The following is an 18,884-nucleotide window of genomic DNA, read 5'->3' as shown; positions in this document are numbered from 1 at the left end:
ATTTCAATTTAAAAATGAATCTGTATTATTGTAATCATGTACAAGATTTATTTAAAAGAATACGAGCTGAGCTTCTTGTCAATTCTACTCATCTCGAAATCACACCGAACTGACGGTAGATTTGACATATCATAAGAGTCTGTAATAGACCTACATGAATAAAGATATTTTTAATTTGAATTTATTTTCAATTGTTAGTGGAGACGTAAACTAATGGAAGGGTCTCAAGTGTTGATGGAACTATTACATGTGTAGGCACATTGTAATGCCAAACTGAAGAATAGAACAGCGCACCTGAAATGAAATTTATTATTTGTAATGAAAGTGATACATATCGTCTAAAATTTAGCAGTAGATTGGAGAAGTAGAATAGAGGACCACTCTATTCTACTTCTCTAATCTACGTCTTACTTCTTGTTGTAGTAGTCTTTGTGCTATATGAATAAATTATGTTTAAATTTGAATTTCCAGACTTCCAAACATACATAATTATATGTGAATTATTCTAGTTTTTACATAATTTAACAAAATTGTTAGATATTTGATTATTTTAAACGTTATAATTATTCAAAAGTGCTTAAATTAAGTTTATTTGAATAAATTATTTTCTATTCTATTATTAAAAAGCAATATTTAGATATTTCCAATTGGTCTATGTCCATTACGAGTGTTAAAATTATGTAAGTTATTATCAATAAATTTATGTATGATAATAAGTTATACTCCAGTATTATTTCAACAATCATTTATTGTATTACCTTTGTCTACCAATAAATTAAATAGTTGTACTTAAAATTGTTTCAGCGGTAATTCCTTTAAAGCATACGGTAATTTGCTATATATCCGGATATTCATTGGATAACAATTGCTTTTATATAGGTATTTTAACAATACAGGCAAGATTTTATTTGGATATCTACCGCTAAATTATCCACATTATTGCAATAGTTTTTAAATAAATAAGAAAACTATATATATATATAAATATATCTACCTTTCAGAATGAATTGGACGTGATCGAGCCCACCCAAGGCATGCCGGTAGAGGTAGCTGTGACCTTCCTGCAACGCCTCGTCAGCATGGCAGATGTGCTCATATTCGCAAGCGCCCTCAACTTCGCCGAACTGGAAGCAGAGAAGAATATGTCCAGCGGTGGAATTCTTAGGCAGTGCCTTAGACTGGTAAGCTCCCAACATATTGTGAACGGCTATTGCGCTGTGTTGGTCGTGTTATTCTAACTTGCAACTTATGTGATCCTAGTAGCGTGTTGTCAAACACACAAGGTAATTGGTAATTTTCTGGCCATTTTTCTTCACTTCTGTGGATATTTTATGACTTTATTGGCCATATAGTATATGTTGTATACAGTAGTTTTTCTGTAATAGTGTTTGTCATGATATAGAAATGTTTCTATCAGATTTGCTGACTATATAGCAGTAGAATAGCACGACTGATTTTTTTATAACAATAATACTTAGACGTTTTTTATTTTGTTCAATCAATAATTTACTACTCGATTCTTTCAATGTACTCGATTAGATCTTCATAGTATGTAAAGTATTTCATAAAATGAATGCTTAGAGAAACTTATCGTATAGGTACTTCTTGTATATTATAGTTAAAATATAGAACAAATAATAGTCTAGAGCAAGTTACAATGTAGTCCTATACTTCTTGTCCTACTTCAAATATTACTTCTATTTTCTATAGTTAGATACGCTGCTCGGACACCGAACTCTTGGACTCGTAGATGTTTTTAATAAACTAATCTACAAACACAATTTATAAAAAAAATCAGTAATTAATTAGTAGTAAAGTGTAGTGAAAAGTACCAGGCGAGCATAAAGAGTGGGGTGTTCGACGCGCGTGTGCTGGGTAGGTAGTGTAGTGTGCGTGCGCAGGTGTGCACGTGTGCGGTGCGCAACTGCCTCGAGTGCAAGGAGAGGCAACGCTGCGCCGCCGCTCGCGCCGCCCGCGCCCCCCGCACCGCCCGCACCCCGCGCCGCCCCGACGACCCCGACGGCAAGGTACCGCCCACTATTCCCCTCTCGCTCTATCCTTACCCACACGCACAGACCACGTGCCACTACCAGGAGTTATTTCGTACATTCTCACCTGTTTGATATAATAGAATAAATCCTACGAAAAAAACGCACTTGTCTATGGTTCTACCAGAAAATGTACGATATGCCTTTTGTTCGTAGGTCGTGACTCATGAAAGATAATTTTCATCACATAATCTTTTGCAACAAAAAAGTGAATATTATGAATATTTACCAGACTTTAAACTACATTGGATTCTGGACAATATTTCTAATTTAAAAGTTGTCAAGCAAATTTCAATTATAAAATAAATAATAATTTAATGTATTAATTTTTTTTTATGCTAAATTAGTAATATTTAACTAATCACTAATAATAATAACACTAGACAATTCACACAACGAGATCTATTCCAAGCTAAGCAGAGCTTATGTTATGGTAACCAGACAACAGATACAAATACGTAAATCCTTTCCTATAAATACCTAAATAATAAACATAGAATACAAAATACTATATTTACTTATTTTTAAGTGATATCACACATAACATAATATTATTTCTGTATTTTTTTTTTAATTTCCTCAACTTAACTAAATTCATATAGTTTTGTTATAAATATTAACGCAAGATTATATTTATTTCAACTATTTATAATTTATTTAAAACGCATGCCATCTGTAATTCCACTTTTCTCATAAATATAATTACGAGTGTGTATTCCTTAAACATTGTTACAGGACGCAATTATGGATCTATAGTCAAAAACGCATGTTATTTTATATATTTAGTGTTAGTTTATGTATAGTACATGCATAACCATTTAATTATAACTTGTAATTATTCTTTTGTGTTATAGATGCTCTTATTATTCTGATCAACCTTCTCTCACGTTGAATACGTTATGTTTGTGCAAAAACTATATCTCATACCTCCTATAATGTTATACTCCCCTAGTACATTGGTAGTTAAATATAACTATCATGTGGGACAGTTATTACTTGTACCATTACTCTATTATATTTTGATGAATTGTTAAATAAATATAAAATTATATATTTTTTACACTAATCACTACAATGGTTAACTACAAGCCAACTAAAGGTTAAAAGTAACTACTCATTTCATGGATGGTTTACTTTTTAACCAACTGTTAGTACGTTTAGATATAGTTACTTTAACTATCGTAAAAAAATAAAAGAATTTTGTTATTTTTAACAAATGGTTAGATTAACTATCAGATTTTGACTGTTAGTATAGTTAATTACTGATCAATTAAAAGTTTAAAAGAGTTTTTTATGCTATTAGAACATTACTGAAAGTTTAAATTGTAATTAAATGTTGAAATTATGTTACTAAAATTTCTGGTCTATACGTCTCAAAATTTTTCTTTTAAAAGCTTCAAGTACACGTAACACCTTTGTCCATAGGCTGTGGTAATTAATTATCTATTATAAAGCAAAGCGTTTTATTGTTCAAATAAAGAAGTCAAAATTTTTAACTCTTAAATGATTATATTACTATAAATAAAAAAAAAGGTACCTTTTGTTTTTGTACTAATGTACTGTAACTCAACGACACAGATAGTCGCGCCTAATCTTCTCAATAGACATAATTCAGATCGTATATTTTGCTATAATTTTATGCGCAGGCGTCCATATTTTAAATTTACCTCCTAGAAATATTTCTAATTGAAACATAATATTTGTCATAAGTATGTATTTTTTTTTCTAATTGACAGAGTGTGGTCGCGAGTCTAGCAGATAGTTCAAGTCCCGTGAAGGATCCAGAGAGGTTACTCCAAGATATGGATGTAAACAGGCTGCGGGCTGTAATATATAGAGACGTGGTATGTTAATCACATTTATCTTGACTTTAGATACCATAAAATGAAATATAGAGCACTGAACAATCTATGTCTTATGAGTAAATAATAATATTCAAAAACTTTTTATATTACAAAAACTTGATATAGTAGTATCTTTTTATACTCGACTGCTGAAAGGAAAATATTGTTTTTTTACGAAACAAAAACAATATCTTATAATCAGCTGTCGAGTCTGTTAATGAATTTTTTTGGTTTAGAGATGATGAAGTGACTGTGTTTAACCCCTCCTAGTCATCTCCAGGATGTCTTAAGAGTAGACATGTCTTGTTTATTGAATATCCCTCCATCTTATTTACTAATATATTTAAATTACTTTATTTTATTCCGCCATCATTAGCATTTGTGAGTCTCCAAATAATCAGTACGGAAACCTGACCGTTACAAAACCGTAACTTCGGTCAGTTTGGTAACCAAACAATCAACATTAGGCTTCTAAGCTATAAGGCGTAAAATTTTTCCACTTCACGTATTAATGTAATGATACATGCGAGCATGACTGAGCTGGTATGGGCATGTTATGCGGAGGAACGAGGACCATGTCTTATGGAAGGTGTATAATATGAAGGTTGGTGGATGGAAAGGGAGAGGACGTCATAAAAAGAGATGGATGGATTGTGTGAAAGATGATATGAATAAAAGAAGAGTATGCTCAGATATGACGGCCGAAAGAGAATGACATACTGCACCGACCCCAAACAATGATGGCAATGATGATGACATGCGAGCATGATTGCAGGAGGAGACGAAGCAGGCGCAGTTCCTGTCGCTGGCGATAGTGTACTTCATCTCTGTGCTGATGGTGTCCAAGTACCGCGACATCCTGGAGCCACCGTCGCTGGCCGCCGACTGCACCCGCCGCCCGCACCACGCGGCCGATCACCATGGTGATTAACATATATTTACATTTACATCCACCAAACTACATATATATTATAAAAACAAAAAATATATTGACGACCTCCAGGTCTAGTTTAGAACACCGCTTTACTAACATTTATTCATGAGTATGATTGTTTGTATCGGTATAGGTGTTCTCTATGTATATTATGTATATATTAAAAAAAGTATCTGTGTATTTATATCAGTTGTCTAGTACCCATAACACAGGTGCTTAGCTTGGGACTAAATAATTTTGTGTAAATTGTCCAGGATTATTATTATTATATTATATATTTATTTACTTATACTATTTATTGTACCAAGTAAATTATAGAGAACATAAGTAGAAGTAATAAGGTATAAAAGATAAACTTATCGCAAAAAGAATCTCTCCAAGAAAATCTTTGATTAGAGGACAGAAACCAGAAAGTGGTAGATAGCCCAAGAATAGACTAGATAAATAAAACGCATAGTAATATTAAATATAAATAAATAAATACTTACATATATATTTGTTTATATTTATATGTAGTCATATAAACCAAACTTTGTTAATAACTAGCCGTAACTACGTGAAATACGTGCCGTATTTTACGTAAAAAATTAGCTATACCTAAATGGTCAAGTAATTTTTGTGTTAATCTGTTGCAAATAAAGTAGAAATTTTTATTCCCTATATATTACTTTATACTATATATATTTTACTTTTTACTATATTACTTTATTTAATATATTTCATTAATTAACACTATATTTGATTAAGTAATCATAGAAAATATGTGATATGAAAATATGACTGAGTTAGTGATATTTAAGAAATATATTACTGTTAATGACATTAATTCAACGTTTTTGAACTTATTTTTAACAAATATCTTAACGCATTTATTTTGAATTTTAATTTGAAATATTCGCTATATATTTAAATTAATTATTATTTAATTTTATTGTTATTTGTTTATTTTATTGGTGTGTGAAAACCTCTTAAGTTTATAACACAGACTTTGTGTTAAAAATATGCTTAAATTATTTTCAATAAGAGATACATTGTGCGTTAAACGGTATAGAAAAATAATTTATTTATATTATAACCTATTTATTTATTTCTTGCGATTTATTTGTTTTACAACTTATTTCATTATAAATGTAAATAAATTATTTAATTTTAAGTGAGCACAAAACAATAATTGCAGTAGTTTAAAAGCACTTTCTATGAACAGCAACGACCGATAGCTGTATGCAATATATTTAATATATAATATATTATATGTGATTATTTTTTTTACTAACCCTAGAGCTGTCGGGTTTGTTTATTAGATATTTTATGTAAGTGCTATTTATTTGGCTTCTTTTATACGCTTCATTGCACTCATTGGTATAAGTCATGTATTCATTAATATTAATACGTATTATATAATAATTAAATATTCAGAAATCTTTATAATTCATCATTATTTATAAGGTGCAGTCGCCGTCAACAATTTATTTTTTTATTAATATTAGTAATTATTTATATTCTATAGACATCAGACTAAATTTATGAAGATATAAACTTTGTTGGACTTGATTTGTTTGACAGCGGCGATGTACTGAAGAATACTAATAGACTTGTATATCTGAAGTGTGTCGTTTCTCCTTTTTTCACGCCGCTTGATATACGCGTCACGATTTGGGACACTGGTAAAATCGTCAACATTTTACTACACTACGACACCGCATCGCTGGTACACATCTAACGTTACACGGCGTCAACTGGTCTTTTTTTAATTCATTATGCTTTATTTCTTATACAACGATCGACTGCATTACAATCACACCTCCTGCTCACTGATGTTGCCTTGGTGTGTCGATACACACTCGATATCCCCCGACCTTGGATTTTAAAACGATTTCCTTTTGATACCTTATCCTATTAACGTCTCTCCCTTATGTTCTCCTGATATGCGTGTGAAACGCGCACTCCTCTCTTTGAATTTTTTAACGTTTTTCTCCTGCATAAATGACCTTATTCTATTAACGTCTCCTGCTCATATTCTCCTGGTACACGTGATGCTCTTCCACTTTGACTGTTTAACGATTTCCTGACACCTTAACCTATTTGACGTCTCCCGATCATATTCTCCTGGTACATGTCATGCTCCTCTTCCTCGATCTATACAACAATAACACCTTATCCTACTAACATCTCCTGGTCATGTTCTCCTGGTACTCGTGATGATCCTCCTCCTTGATCTATACATCAATAACACCTTACCTACTACCATCCCCGGTCACGTTCTCCTGGTACCCGTGATGCTCCTCCTCCTTGGCGTGCGAGCAGCGGGCAGCCGGCCGCTGTTCCCGCAGTGGTCCCACCACGTGTACCCGCAGTTCCTGCCCGGTGGGCACCCCGCGCACCGCCACCCACACTCACACTGCAAGCTCGATTGCAGTCACGTTAACAATAACACGCACGCGCACACACGCATCGCTAGTTACCACCGCGCTCACGCAGGTAACCACACGCTCGGCCTCACCCGCGGGCTTGAACCACAGAGGTTCATATATGAACAGAGTGCAAGCTTTAAACCAGTGCTCTTTCTGGAAGTGTAAACGTTGCATATACAGAGTGTAAACTTTAAACCAGTGCTCAGTCTGGAAGTATAACAGTGGTATATGACAGCTAGAAACAGTACTGTTCACACTACTCGATTGTGTTTAATTACGAGTAGTTTTCCGATTTATTAATTTAATATTCAAGCTTGCATTCTGTAACATGTAGACCTCTGTGGCTGACCTACAGACTATTGGCGATGCACATTTTCCCCTAACTAAACTTATATCTTAACAGTTCTTCAAAGGTATTAGACTGTAGCTAGCAAAGACGTAAAGAAAGACTGCTAGTGAAATTATGGGACAGAGTTGAGATTACTTTATTTGCAGAGATATTGTGTGATTTGTTAAATGCATATAATACAGTATAAATTGATATAAATAGAAGATAAATAATTACATATATCTTATATTAGCTACAAATTTATAACTTTATTTACAATATAAAATAGGATATTCTAGCTTAATTATGTACCCCATTCCAAAGTTTCCAAAAGTACATAAATATTCTGGAAAGATGGCATTTTTTGAAAATCTGAAATAGTCCTATTAGACTAAATTTTGAGTAATTACCCGTAATTTAAAAAAATAAGACTACGCTGTACATTTTGACAATCTCTAAAATAAGGTTAAAATTACATGTTTTTTTCTTGTGCGTCGCCAACACGTCTGCATCTCAGTTCACGCCCATTAGAACCCTCTTACCGCAAATGTTGTTAGGAGTCGCCACACAAATTAAAAAAACAAATTCATAATTACCTTATAGTTTTATTTGTGATATTCTTTGTGTTAAGGGGGTAGAGTTAGCATCACAAAATCTCTCCTTTAATACAAATTACTTGTATGAGTACTATATTGCAACTCTCTAGTAGATACTTCCACAATCTGTTTGAATATATTCTTCAATTTATGTTATCCTAGTAAATGATGACGTGGTGCTATCAAATCACGCATCAATGACATCAATGATCGAGTCATCTATTTGTTTTTTTTACCAATTTATAAAATAAAACATCAAATTGTTTATTGATTGGTCAAGAAATTGTGATGCAACAGTTCCAACTACACGTGGTCGATATTCCTCACATTGTTTTGTCTTGATTTAAAAAACATACTAGCATTAAACTAAATTTTATTAATAGTTTCTTATTTAATTTATTAAAAAGTGAACTACTTTATTTTTAAAATTTTATGTTCAAAGACAAAACAGTGATTAACTGCACTGCTAAAGCACTGCTTCTAATTTTAATTTTTTTATATATAATTTGCAACATCATTGCGTAGTCATAGGTGATCATAAGTTGTATTAAACAAATGCATGTGTGAAATTTTGCAGTGATAGTTTTAGATTATAATATTTCTAATAATGTAGATAAGTAAATAAACAATACATATATATGAAATACTGTACTGTATATATAGTTATTTTTAATATACATTAGTTATATTATTAACCGGGTCTTAACACGAATAATTTTATGGCAAATAAAGGTATTTGCTCCAGTCAACTCGTGACCACGGCTAGTGCAACCTAGTTGAAACATCGAGAGACCTTTATCTGCCATAAAATTATTCGTGTTAAGACCTGGTTAAAAATATAAATAATGTAAATATCCGTTGGTAAATGAAAATAGTTTAAAGAATATTGTCATTTCACCAAATTGTGATTGGATTGGATTATGGAATCTATTTCATCATTGACTAAAACTTGTAGGTCACTTTCTGTATTGATATTAAAGAAAATGTACAGTATTTCAAATTTAATATACTATTAATCTCACAAAATACAGACAACCAGCAAGACCTCAACCTATCCGCTTATTGAAGCAAGCTTAATCGATGTTGTCTCTGAGTAAGGATAATAACAGATTATAAATTCATAATATGAGTATCGTTTCTGTACAGATCACAACGGCGAAGACGTGGAGTACGCGATGATAGTCGTAGATGAAAATAACTCAACAATTAATGAGCTAGACTCCCCGTCTATGAAGGTAAGCATACTTCCATCTCTTTCTAGCTCGCTGTCTAATTTAATCTTGAACTTGCAATATGAAAGTGTACTTTTACTGTGCAAGGATGGCATGCGCAGTTATTGTTTATTTGTGTGAGGTATAGTATAAAAAAATTGTAGGTTTCTACATAGTCTAATGTTAGTATACATTTCTTAATAGCGCTGTGAATAAGTCGGTTTTTTATTTGTTTATTAATGTTGCCAATTGTGAATTGTATGTCAGTTATATATCGATAAATCAGAGTAGACAAGTTAATTGAGATACAATTTTTAATGCTGTACATACACGAGTATGATTTAAGTATTGTTATGTTATATTTTTAGATATTTCATTAAACAAAAAGCCGTACTTATTTATAGTTGTATCTGCAGTTCGTAATTTGAAATTTCCTAAAATTCTACCGTAGCATGTTACCCCATTACCCGTACTCGGTATGGTAATTTCTAATAATTTATCTTTCAATTAGATATTAAGTAGTTTAGCATCATGATCGATTTGTTCAGGTAGACTTATTTCAGTAGACTCGACTGCATGATGTTTGTAATCATTCTATATTATTAGTTCGGAGTTACAGTCATTCGAACCCATTGTTTTTGTTGTTTTGCTGTCCGTATGTTCAATTGGTTGGGATCGATGTCGCTTCCATTCAGTGGCGTGTCCACGGTGCGGCGTTATATTGTTACGTGTGAACGCTTCTTATGACCCGTTTTGTTTTGCTGTTACAATAATATGGTAAAGGAGTCGGAGGGAACGGAGGGTGTCGCGAAAATTGAGACCACTACAGACGAACTCAAGCCAAACACTGCAAAGGCAGAGAAGCCGCAGGCGACACCTACCTCGGAAAAAGAGGAGCCTCTCTACAAGTCGAGTCTTCGTGTCAAAACTCAGAAGCCAAAGGTTAGTAGGCCGGCAGATTGGGTGGACTGACGTGTCTCTCTCTATCTCTCTATTAGCGTCTCCTTTCGACTTTTTATTCGATCCTTTTGTTGTCTTTTTATTGATGTATTCACTCAAGTGGGAACTTCGTAAGTCAGTTACGAATTTCAATATACATAGACCTATTTTAATATGATATTTGAAATGGAAAGTATTATGCGCAACTTCGACATGTTAAATATTTACTGACCAACAGTAATCTTTGCTCATTAGCTGCCTTTACATGACATATTCTTCCACGTGTGGACATGCTATTTAGCGCGGGAGAGCCAGTACGAATATTGAGTGCTTGCAATTTACTATTTTTTGTATTCACTCTTGCGCTTGATTGAGCCATACGTTTCAAGTTTTCTTTTAAAATTCATATCAGTCTCTTTTAAAATTTATTATTTTATTCAAATATTTTATTATGATGATACAGAATATATCATTTTATATATGTTTAATTAAAGTACCTTAATATATAAGACCCACATATTTCAATACTTAAATGTAATCTGTGATCATGCTTGCTATGTTTACAATAACAAAGTACATAATTAATTTTAAATAGTTATAAATTGTAAACGTATTTAAGATCCTAAATAAATACATATATTTTTAAAGACACGTTTATGATTCATAGATTATCAATAACTCTATAATATCTTTGCTCCATAGTCAGATGTCGGCCATTTTGCAATGATAATTAATTATTACAAAAAGGCGCGAAAGCACGTACGATTGAAGACGCGGGAATGCACGAGCTGGCGGCGCGCTCTCTCTTTCTACACTTACATGCTATTTCTTTCCCGCCTGAATGCCGATTTGCACGTGTAAAGGCAGTTATTGGGTTGAGTTATAAATGTATTTATGTATTGAATAATTTTGTCGATTCATATATAAAATTTGATTCACAAAAAAACATTGGTAATTTAAGAATGAAATAAACAGATCCCACTTCCGTGAAAATGGAACTATTCAATAAACTTAGCGAATCTCTTGTATTTCCTTGTTGTTAAACTGTATTCCCATACTAAATATTATGTTATTGTCCTGTTGTAAGCCTCCAACCGCAAGGTCCAAAACATTGTCTGGGATAACGGTCTCTGTGGTGAATTTGGTTTGTACACAAGTAATTATACTGACACGAGTTCTAGAGTGTTTACTAGCTGTGTGGTTATGGAATCCTGGTACTTATTGGTGAATTATCAACGGCTTTTAATTTATTTAAGAACCGGGAAAGAAAACTGCATATAAAAAAACCGTAATGTCTGATTTATGATCTAAATATTTTTTTTGATGTGAGCCGTTCATATTTGCTAATATTTCAGGGTACACTGAAGCCAATAAAAAATGATGGTTCATAAAAAACACAAGCTTGTCACATTATTATTATGTAATATATACAAAGACACAACATAGGATCCAAGCTATGCTCACAATTTTGTACTATATTTAAACAAAACACGCACCTGGCACTTCACAATATATACTCACTGAACAATTTGTATATTATATAATACTAGGTACCCGCCCCAGCTTCGCACGGGTGTACACCAATGATACATATAAACCTACCTCTTGAATCAGCTTATTTATTGTAAAAAACTGTACTAAAATCCGATGCGTAGTTTGAAAGATATAAGTGAACAGACAGTGGAAGACTTTCTCGTACACTTCTAACAGTAATTGTTTTGGGTTCTATAACGTTGATAAAGTCCCTCAGTAATAGATTTTATCGTTTATCTATTTAAAGCACATAATACAAAACCCTAGTACATAGGGGACTTAACACCATGGGGTAATTTCTACCAGGCAATCATAGATAGTACAGAGAATAATCACTTCGTTGCAACTTAAAAATAATATAAATGCGAAAGTTTGTGAGTGCATGGATGAAGTGGATGCATTGATATCTGTTACTCTTTCACGCAAAGACTACTGAACGGATTCTGATGAAACTTTACTGTAATATAGCTTATACATCAGAATAACACATAGGAAAGATATCATTGATAAATGTCAAGTAAGTGTGAAGCAGACAAAGTTGCGCGGGTCAGCTAGTATTGCATATACAGTATACAGACAGCAAACTGTTACATTTTATTATATGGCCTCTGTGGTTTTGTGTCTAGCGGTTTAGCACACCGCTCTATTTCTATGGTCGCGGGTTCGACTCCTCGCACGGTGCAAACATTTATATTCTTGAGTATGATTGTTTGTATCGGTCAGGCTGTTTACTATATATATATTATGTATATGTATGTATTTATAGAAGAGATATATATTATCAGTTGTCTAGTACCCATAACACAAGCTATGCTTACCGTGGGATTAGATGGCGCTGCGTTCATTGACCTGAGTTTTTTTTATCTATGATAATGTAATAGTGCACCCGCCTTCGCTAACGGTTTACGCTGGCGGGGCACCAGTGGAGGATGACAAGATAAGCATGAGGTCAGATTGGCCCATCGTAACAAATTCACTAGGAATTTATCTGGTATACTGTTCCAAGTCAGTCAGGTTGGTTCCACGGGGAACCGCGTGGAAGTCAACCTGACTGACTTGGAACAGTGCTAACGATGGAGTAGTTCACATTGCTAACAATCCCTCTCTCAAATTGACCAGGTTTATTTATTTATTTATTATTTATACATATAATATAATATAATATATAAGACATTGTCACTATAATAACAGTAACCAACAGTAACAGGAAAAAATTATGGTTTTTTAACATGGGTAAGTCAGGGTGATATTTATATGGTGAGATCGTTTGAGTGTTATAATTTTTTTTTTAATCCACTACGGCATGTTGTGTGCTTGGCTTGCATTTTCCACCTGCCCTACGTTTGCATGGAGTGCTGTAACTACTTTGTCATACAAAATCCATACTTCTACCATTACCTTTTACTATACTTTAGGAAAAATCACGGGATCTTACCACGCTTTATACCATTTACTATTACCAGCGCTGTATAGGTGCACCTCATTGTAGTTCTACTTATCAGCAACAGGCCGCTCCTATTGCCAATTTTCTATGTTATTTTATGTATTACTAGATATTCGTCCCGGCTTTGTTCGGTTGTACATGTATTATACATATAACCTTCCTCTTGAATCACGCAAGCGATTAAAAGAAACGGTTCAAAATCCATTGGGTAGTTTTAAAGATTTAAGCATACATAGGGACGGACAGACAACGACAGCGACTTTGTTTTATATTATGTAATGATTTGTAAATTGTTGTATTTATTGGCAATAAATGAACCGTACTTGTACGAACCGATTTGCGTCATCTTTCCTTATGCGAGCAGCTGTGGAGTGGAGCTCTCTCCCAACGTCTATGTTTCCTGCCTCTTATAAAATTTAGGTCTTTCAAGTCAAGAGTGAAAGCTCTATTTGAGCTTTCAGCTTAGACCATATCATCACTTAACATCAGGTGAGCTTGCGGTCATACGCGCTCGAAATTAGAAATAAAAAAAATATCTATCTATATTTATTTTTATTGATCGTGATAATTGAAATAAATAATTAAATAATAATAATAATAATCTCAGGACAATTCACACAGCGCCATCTAGACCCAAGTTAAGCTAGCTAGACCTTGTGTTATGGGTACTAGATAACTGATACATATACATAGATATTTTTTTTTTGTAAATACATACATATTATACATAGAAAACACCCAGACCGATACAAACAATCATACTCATGGATACAAATGTTTGTGCCGTGCGAGGAATCGAACCCGCGACCATCGGTCGTAAAGCGGTGTGCTAGACCGCTAGACCACCGAGGTCGTCCAAAATACTATCTAAATATCGGGAACTGAATAGAAATAAAATGATAATATCCCGTGATTGCTCCTAATTGTATGTATTTCACTAGAACTATTTGTAATGCAGGTAAGGACATTTATTTTTAGTATTTTTTTTATAAAGTACAGCAATATGGTATAGTGATAAATTTACTTTTATAGAAGTATATTGAATATATACTACATATTATTAATAGAAAGTTTTAATACGTCTGTAATACGAAATATCTGGCGTCCATAGGCTACGGTACCCATTTACCATCAGACCGGCCGTACGCTTGTTTGCCACTGTAACAGTATAAAAAAAATTATCTGTTACATGACACATGATAAATAATTAGTAACTTCATGTTTATATATATATTTATACTATTCTACACTTGCTGGAAATTTTACAAGTCTTCATTTTGGACTTGCTAGAAATTAATACATATTTTTTAATTTTTTATCCATTATGATAGAACTAATAGTTTTTAAAATAATATTAGGTAAATAGCATTAGTAGTTAATGAAATATATTACTGTAATAGACAGACAGAAAAATATGCACCAAAAAATTACGTTTCATATATGTTAGTCAGTTATGGAATTAAATAATACCAAATCTGATTATTAGCCATAAGGCTGATGGTAGGTAGGAAGAAAACAGAAGAAAAAAAATATGAAATAAATGCATCATAAGGATTACGTTTTATATATGTTAGTTATGGAATTAAATAATAATAAATCTGATTATAGCCATAAGACTGATGGCAGATAGAAAGTAAAAGAAAAAAAATGAATGCATCATAAGACTTACGTTTCATATATATTAGTTATGGAATTAAACAATAACAAATCTGATTACAGCCATAAGACTGATGGCAGTTAGGAAGTAAAAAAAGAGAAAAATATGTTAGTTTGAAGTCCTAAAGAGAAATAGCTGGAAGACTATAAAAAAAATGAAAACCAGGTTCCAACTTACGTTAAGTTAAGTTACTCCGTTAAGTTAATAGGCTCATATCACATTTCATTAGAAGAAAGTGTTTGTTAATTAGTACATGCATTAGTTACAATTAACATAAGTACACTGAATGTAAATTATGCACCTGCAGTATGTAACACCACAAGTCACATGGGTGTACCATTCAATATTGAACTCTCTTCGCCTGTTCATAGAGTGTGGACTCGATCGAGGATGCCGGCTCCTTCCACCTCAACTCGACGGAGACCACCAACAATGATCCTGAAACGTCAAGCGAGATTGCGCTGGACGATAATAAGCATCCGGTTAGTATTGCTTTAAAGCAGAAAAAATATTAACATAAAAAATTTACTTGCTTTATTGAAATTGTTTGTAACAGTTTATTATTGTACGGTAAAAACATTTTTTTCATACGGATGATAATGGAATGGTGCACCCGCCTGCGCTAACGGTTTACGCTGGCGGGGCACCAGTGGATGATAAGTAAAAACATTTAAAATAGCAGACAACAATGATCCTAAAAAAATTATACAATGGCAGACAAATGACGGATTTTTTCCAGACAGCCTTTGGTCTACATGGATAAATTATTTTTGAGCTTAATTTTGAACGCCATTTTTTTTATATTGACTATTACACAAAAAAAGACACACAACCTCCAAATACAGTTGTAGTACGTAAGCTTACCTTACCTTTAAGTTGTGGAGGAAGGAAAGGGTGCCAATCCAGAGATCGGGGGGGTAGGCGCCCCCGGAATCGAAACTTTGCCTTGAGGCCCCCACTTGTAAGGCGCTGAAAATGATGAGTTCAGAAAAATTATGAAATAGACAATAACTTAGTTCATTTGTTACCCCAGTACATCATAAATGTCTCGACATCAAAATTGCACGAGCCTGGAAACTGGTTGATTCAGTCTGCTGATGAGAAATACACCTACATATAACTTACCAATAACTGACGATGTAAATTATGGATAACCGTATTGTTGAAGCAACTCGCAGCAGTGATATTTCCGGGCCTACATATTGAAACTTTTAAGTAGCTTTGACGTGGTCTAGTGTTTTAAGTAGTCATGCTCACTAAAATGTCCAGACTTGTGGCGGCGTGGTGGGCCGGGTCATTGGGCTCCCTAAAATATGGTCGAGCGCAGTGATGGCTGGCTCATCTCTCCTCGTCATACTCGTGAACGGGTGCTGCTTGTAGGGACTGGTCTGCTCTAATCACTATGACTGATTTCCTCTTATTAATTGTTTAACCAGTTGGTTATATATTCAATATTTTTTCTATTTGAGTATTTAATTGAATTAGTGCTAATTGGTGGTTTGTATTCACACACTTAAACTTAAAAATGTAAAGTAATAATAAAATTATTTAAAAGAGCAACACGCAAGTTTCTTGCTCGTTCTTCTTGTGATGAGACAGCTTTCCGAACGAGCGGTAGATTAAAAAATGTAATGACTATTCAAAAGTGCTTCAATGTAAGTTTATTTGAATAAATGATTTTCTATTCTATTCTATTCTATTTAAGCGAAAACCATATAACTTAATAAGCCAGCAATTCACGCGCAATTCTCTGGTTTCCCACAACCTTGTCCGTCTCCTATGCTATATAAAAAATCTTAATTACGTATGTAATAAGGCATTTTAAATATATTTAATAATAGCTGTTCCCGCGACTTCGTCCGCGTGGAATTTAACTTTATTTTTCTAAAATAAAAGTAGCCTAAGTTACTCCTTATTACATCAGCTACCTGCCAAAAAAAATCCCGTCAAAATCGGTTCAGCCAAACAGATAGACAGACAGACAGACAGAAATTGTAAAAAATGTTTTTCTAGTGTATGTACCCTATTTATATTCATATGCATGTAGTAAAAAACTGTTATTTCAATATTACAAACAGGCACTCCAATTTTATTTATATGTATAGATAATGATAGTATATTGTTAATTGCAGGTGAGTAACGATGAGTCGTGGACAGACGTGAATCTGAATGAAGACGGAGAACGGGGCCCCGCAACCATAACGGGGAGGACCAGGGACCACGAGGGAAATATACATGAAGGTTGGTTAAAACTATACATTGTATACTTTTAGAATTATTATTATTATCTTATCACTACGACTGATTTAATCTTATTGCATATTTATATTTGACCCAAAAATTTGTGCTTGTTGGTAGTTTGTATTCACACGTTTCGACTTGTAAATGTAAACTTACAAGGATTATTTAAAAGAGCAACACACAAGTTTCTTGCTCGTTCTTCTTGTGATGAGACAGCTTTCCGAACGAGTGGTAGATAAAAAACAAATTGTTATGACTATTCAAAAGTGCTTAAATTAAGTTTATTTGAATAAATGATTTTCTATTCTATTCTATTCTATTCTATTATTGGGGGAGGATATAAGTTTTACTACATAGGAAGGGATGGAAAACGGAATGGGGTTGCAATAAGTGTTTGCTAGATGCCCCGGAGGTGTGCGCGTGTACCACACGCCTCCACAATGGAGTATAACCATATACGTGGGGCCTGCCCTACAACATCTACAGGGCGGGCCATCGCCGTCGGAGCTGGGGTAGAAATGCACTTGCGAATCCCCTGGCTCCGACATATGCGCTCGTAGGTATACACTCACACACCGCCCCGCTCTCCCTCCGGCGGGGTGACGGTCTTTTGAAGATTTTCCACACGTTAAAAAAAAAGGTGTTTGCTAGATGCCCCGGAGGTGTGCGCGTGTACCACACGCCTCCACAATGGAGTAGGGCGAAATAGGTCGCCCTTACCACATACGAGATGGGGCCTGCCCTACAACATCTACAGGGCGGGCCATCGCCGTCGGAGCTGGGGTAGAAATGCACTTGCGAATCCCCTGGCTCCGACATAGGCGCTCGTAGGTATACCGTGTGGTTTTTGGTGAGTACAAGTCTCACACACCGCCCCGCCCTCCCTCCGGCGGGGTGACGGTCTTTTGAAGATTTTCCACACGTTAAAAAAAAAAGTGTTTGCTAGATGCCCCGGAGGTGGCGTTTCCAAGATTTTCAACACGTTAAAAAAAAAAAATGCACTTGCGAATCCCCTGGTGTTTGCTAGATAATGACACACCGCCCCGCCCTGAAAAATTTCCACACGTTAAAAAAAAAGGTGTTTGCTAGATAATGAACTGAAAAATTGTGTATGGATGGACTGTGTGAGAGATGATATGGTAAGAAAGGAAGTAAATAACGGTATAACTGCGAACAGAGATGAATGGAAGAGATAAACATATTATGCGGACCACAAATAAATGGGATAAAGAAAAAGCAGATTATGACTTTTTAGAATTAATTAAGTATTTCTATTTATAGTGCTTTTTAACTGAGTCCTCAAAAGGAAGAGGTACTTCATAACTCCTTCATTATAAATTGCATTATAGAGAGTGATTCAAGAGGGAGGTTTATATATATAATATACTAGCTGTGCCCGCGATATCGTTCACGTGGTTATCAAAAACACTGTCGCAGATCATTTAAAGAGGAATAATTCTTTCATACATATTTTTTGGGTAACTTGAACCCTTTACGCAGCGCAACGGAATCTCAAATGTGAATAATTTTTCCTGTTTTTGCAATATATTCCCTGATGCTTCGCTTCTATTGGTCGTAGCGTAATGTTATATAGCTTAACGCCTTCCTCTAGAAATATACTATCCAACACAAAAATAATTTTTCAATTCGAACTAATAGTTCCTGAGATTAGCGCGTTCAAACAAACAAACTCTCTTC

At 34.0% G+C, this 18,884-nt stretch overlaps 1 protein-coding gene across 1 annotated transcript in view; it reads left to right on the top strand.

The window, feature by feature from the left end:
- LOC131845205 (neurobeachin) overlaps positions 1-18,884 on the top strand; it is a 508,146-nt gene that overhangs the window by 485,566 nt on the left and 3,696 nt on the right. The window contains exons 24-31 of the mRNA XM_059194246.1: positions 1,002-1,181; positions 1,902-2,027; positions 3,785-3,892; positions 4,668-4,815; positions 9,308-9,396; positions 10,156-10,314; positions 15,317-15,427; positions 17,078-17,186. Coding sequence (XP_059050229.1) covers positions 1,002-1,181; positions 1,902-2,027; positions 3,785-3,892; positions 4,668-4,815; positions 9,308-9,396; positions 10,156-10,314; positions 15,317-15,427; positions 17,078-17,186 — 1,030 coding nt within the window. The remainder of the gene's footprint in view (positions 1-1,001; positions 1,182-1,901; positions 2,028-3,784; positions 3,893-4,667; positions 4,816-9,307; positions 9,397-10,155; positions 10,315-15,316; positions 15,428-17,077; positions 17,187-18,884) is intronic.

The sequence above is a fragment of the Achroia grisella genome, unplaced genomic scaffold (genome assembly GCF_030625045.1).
Source record: "Achroia grisella isolate CSIRO2021 unplaced genomic scaffold, CSIRO_AGI_Agris_v1 utg460, whole genome shotgun sequence".
NCBI lineage: Eukaryota > Metazoa > Arthropoda > Insecta > Lepidoptera > Pyralidae > Achroia > Achroia grisella.
The sequence above is the reverse complement of the archived record's forward strand: the minus strand, read 5'-3'. Positions and strand labels throughout refer to the sequence as shown.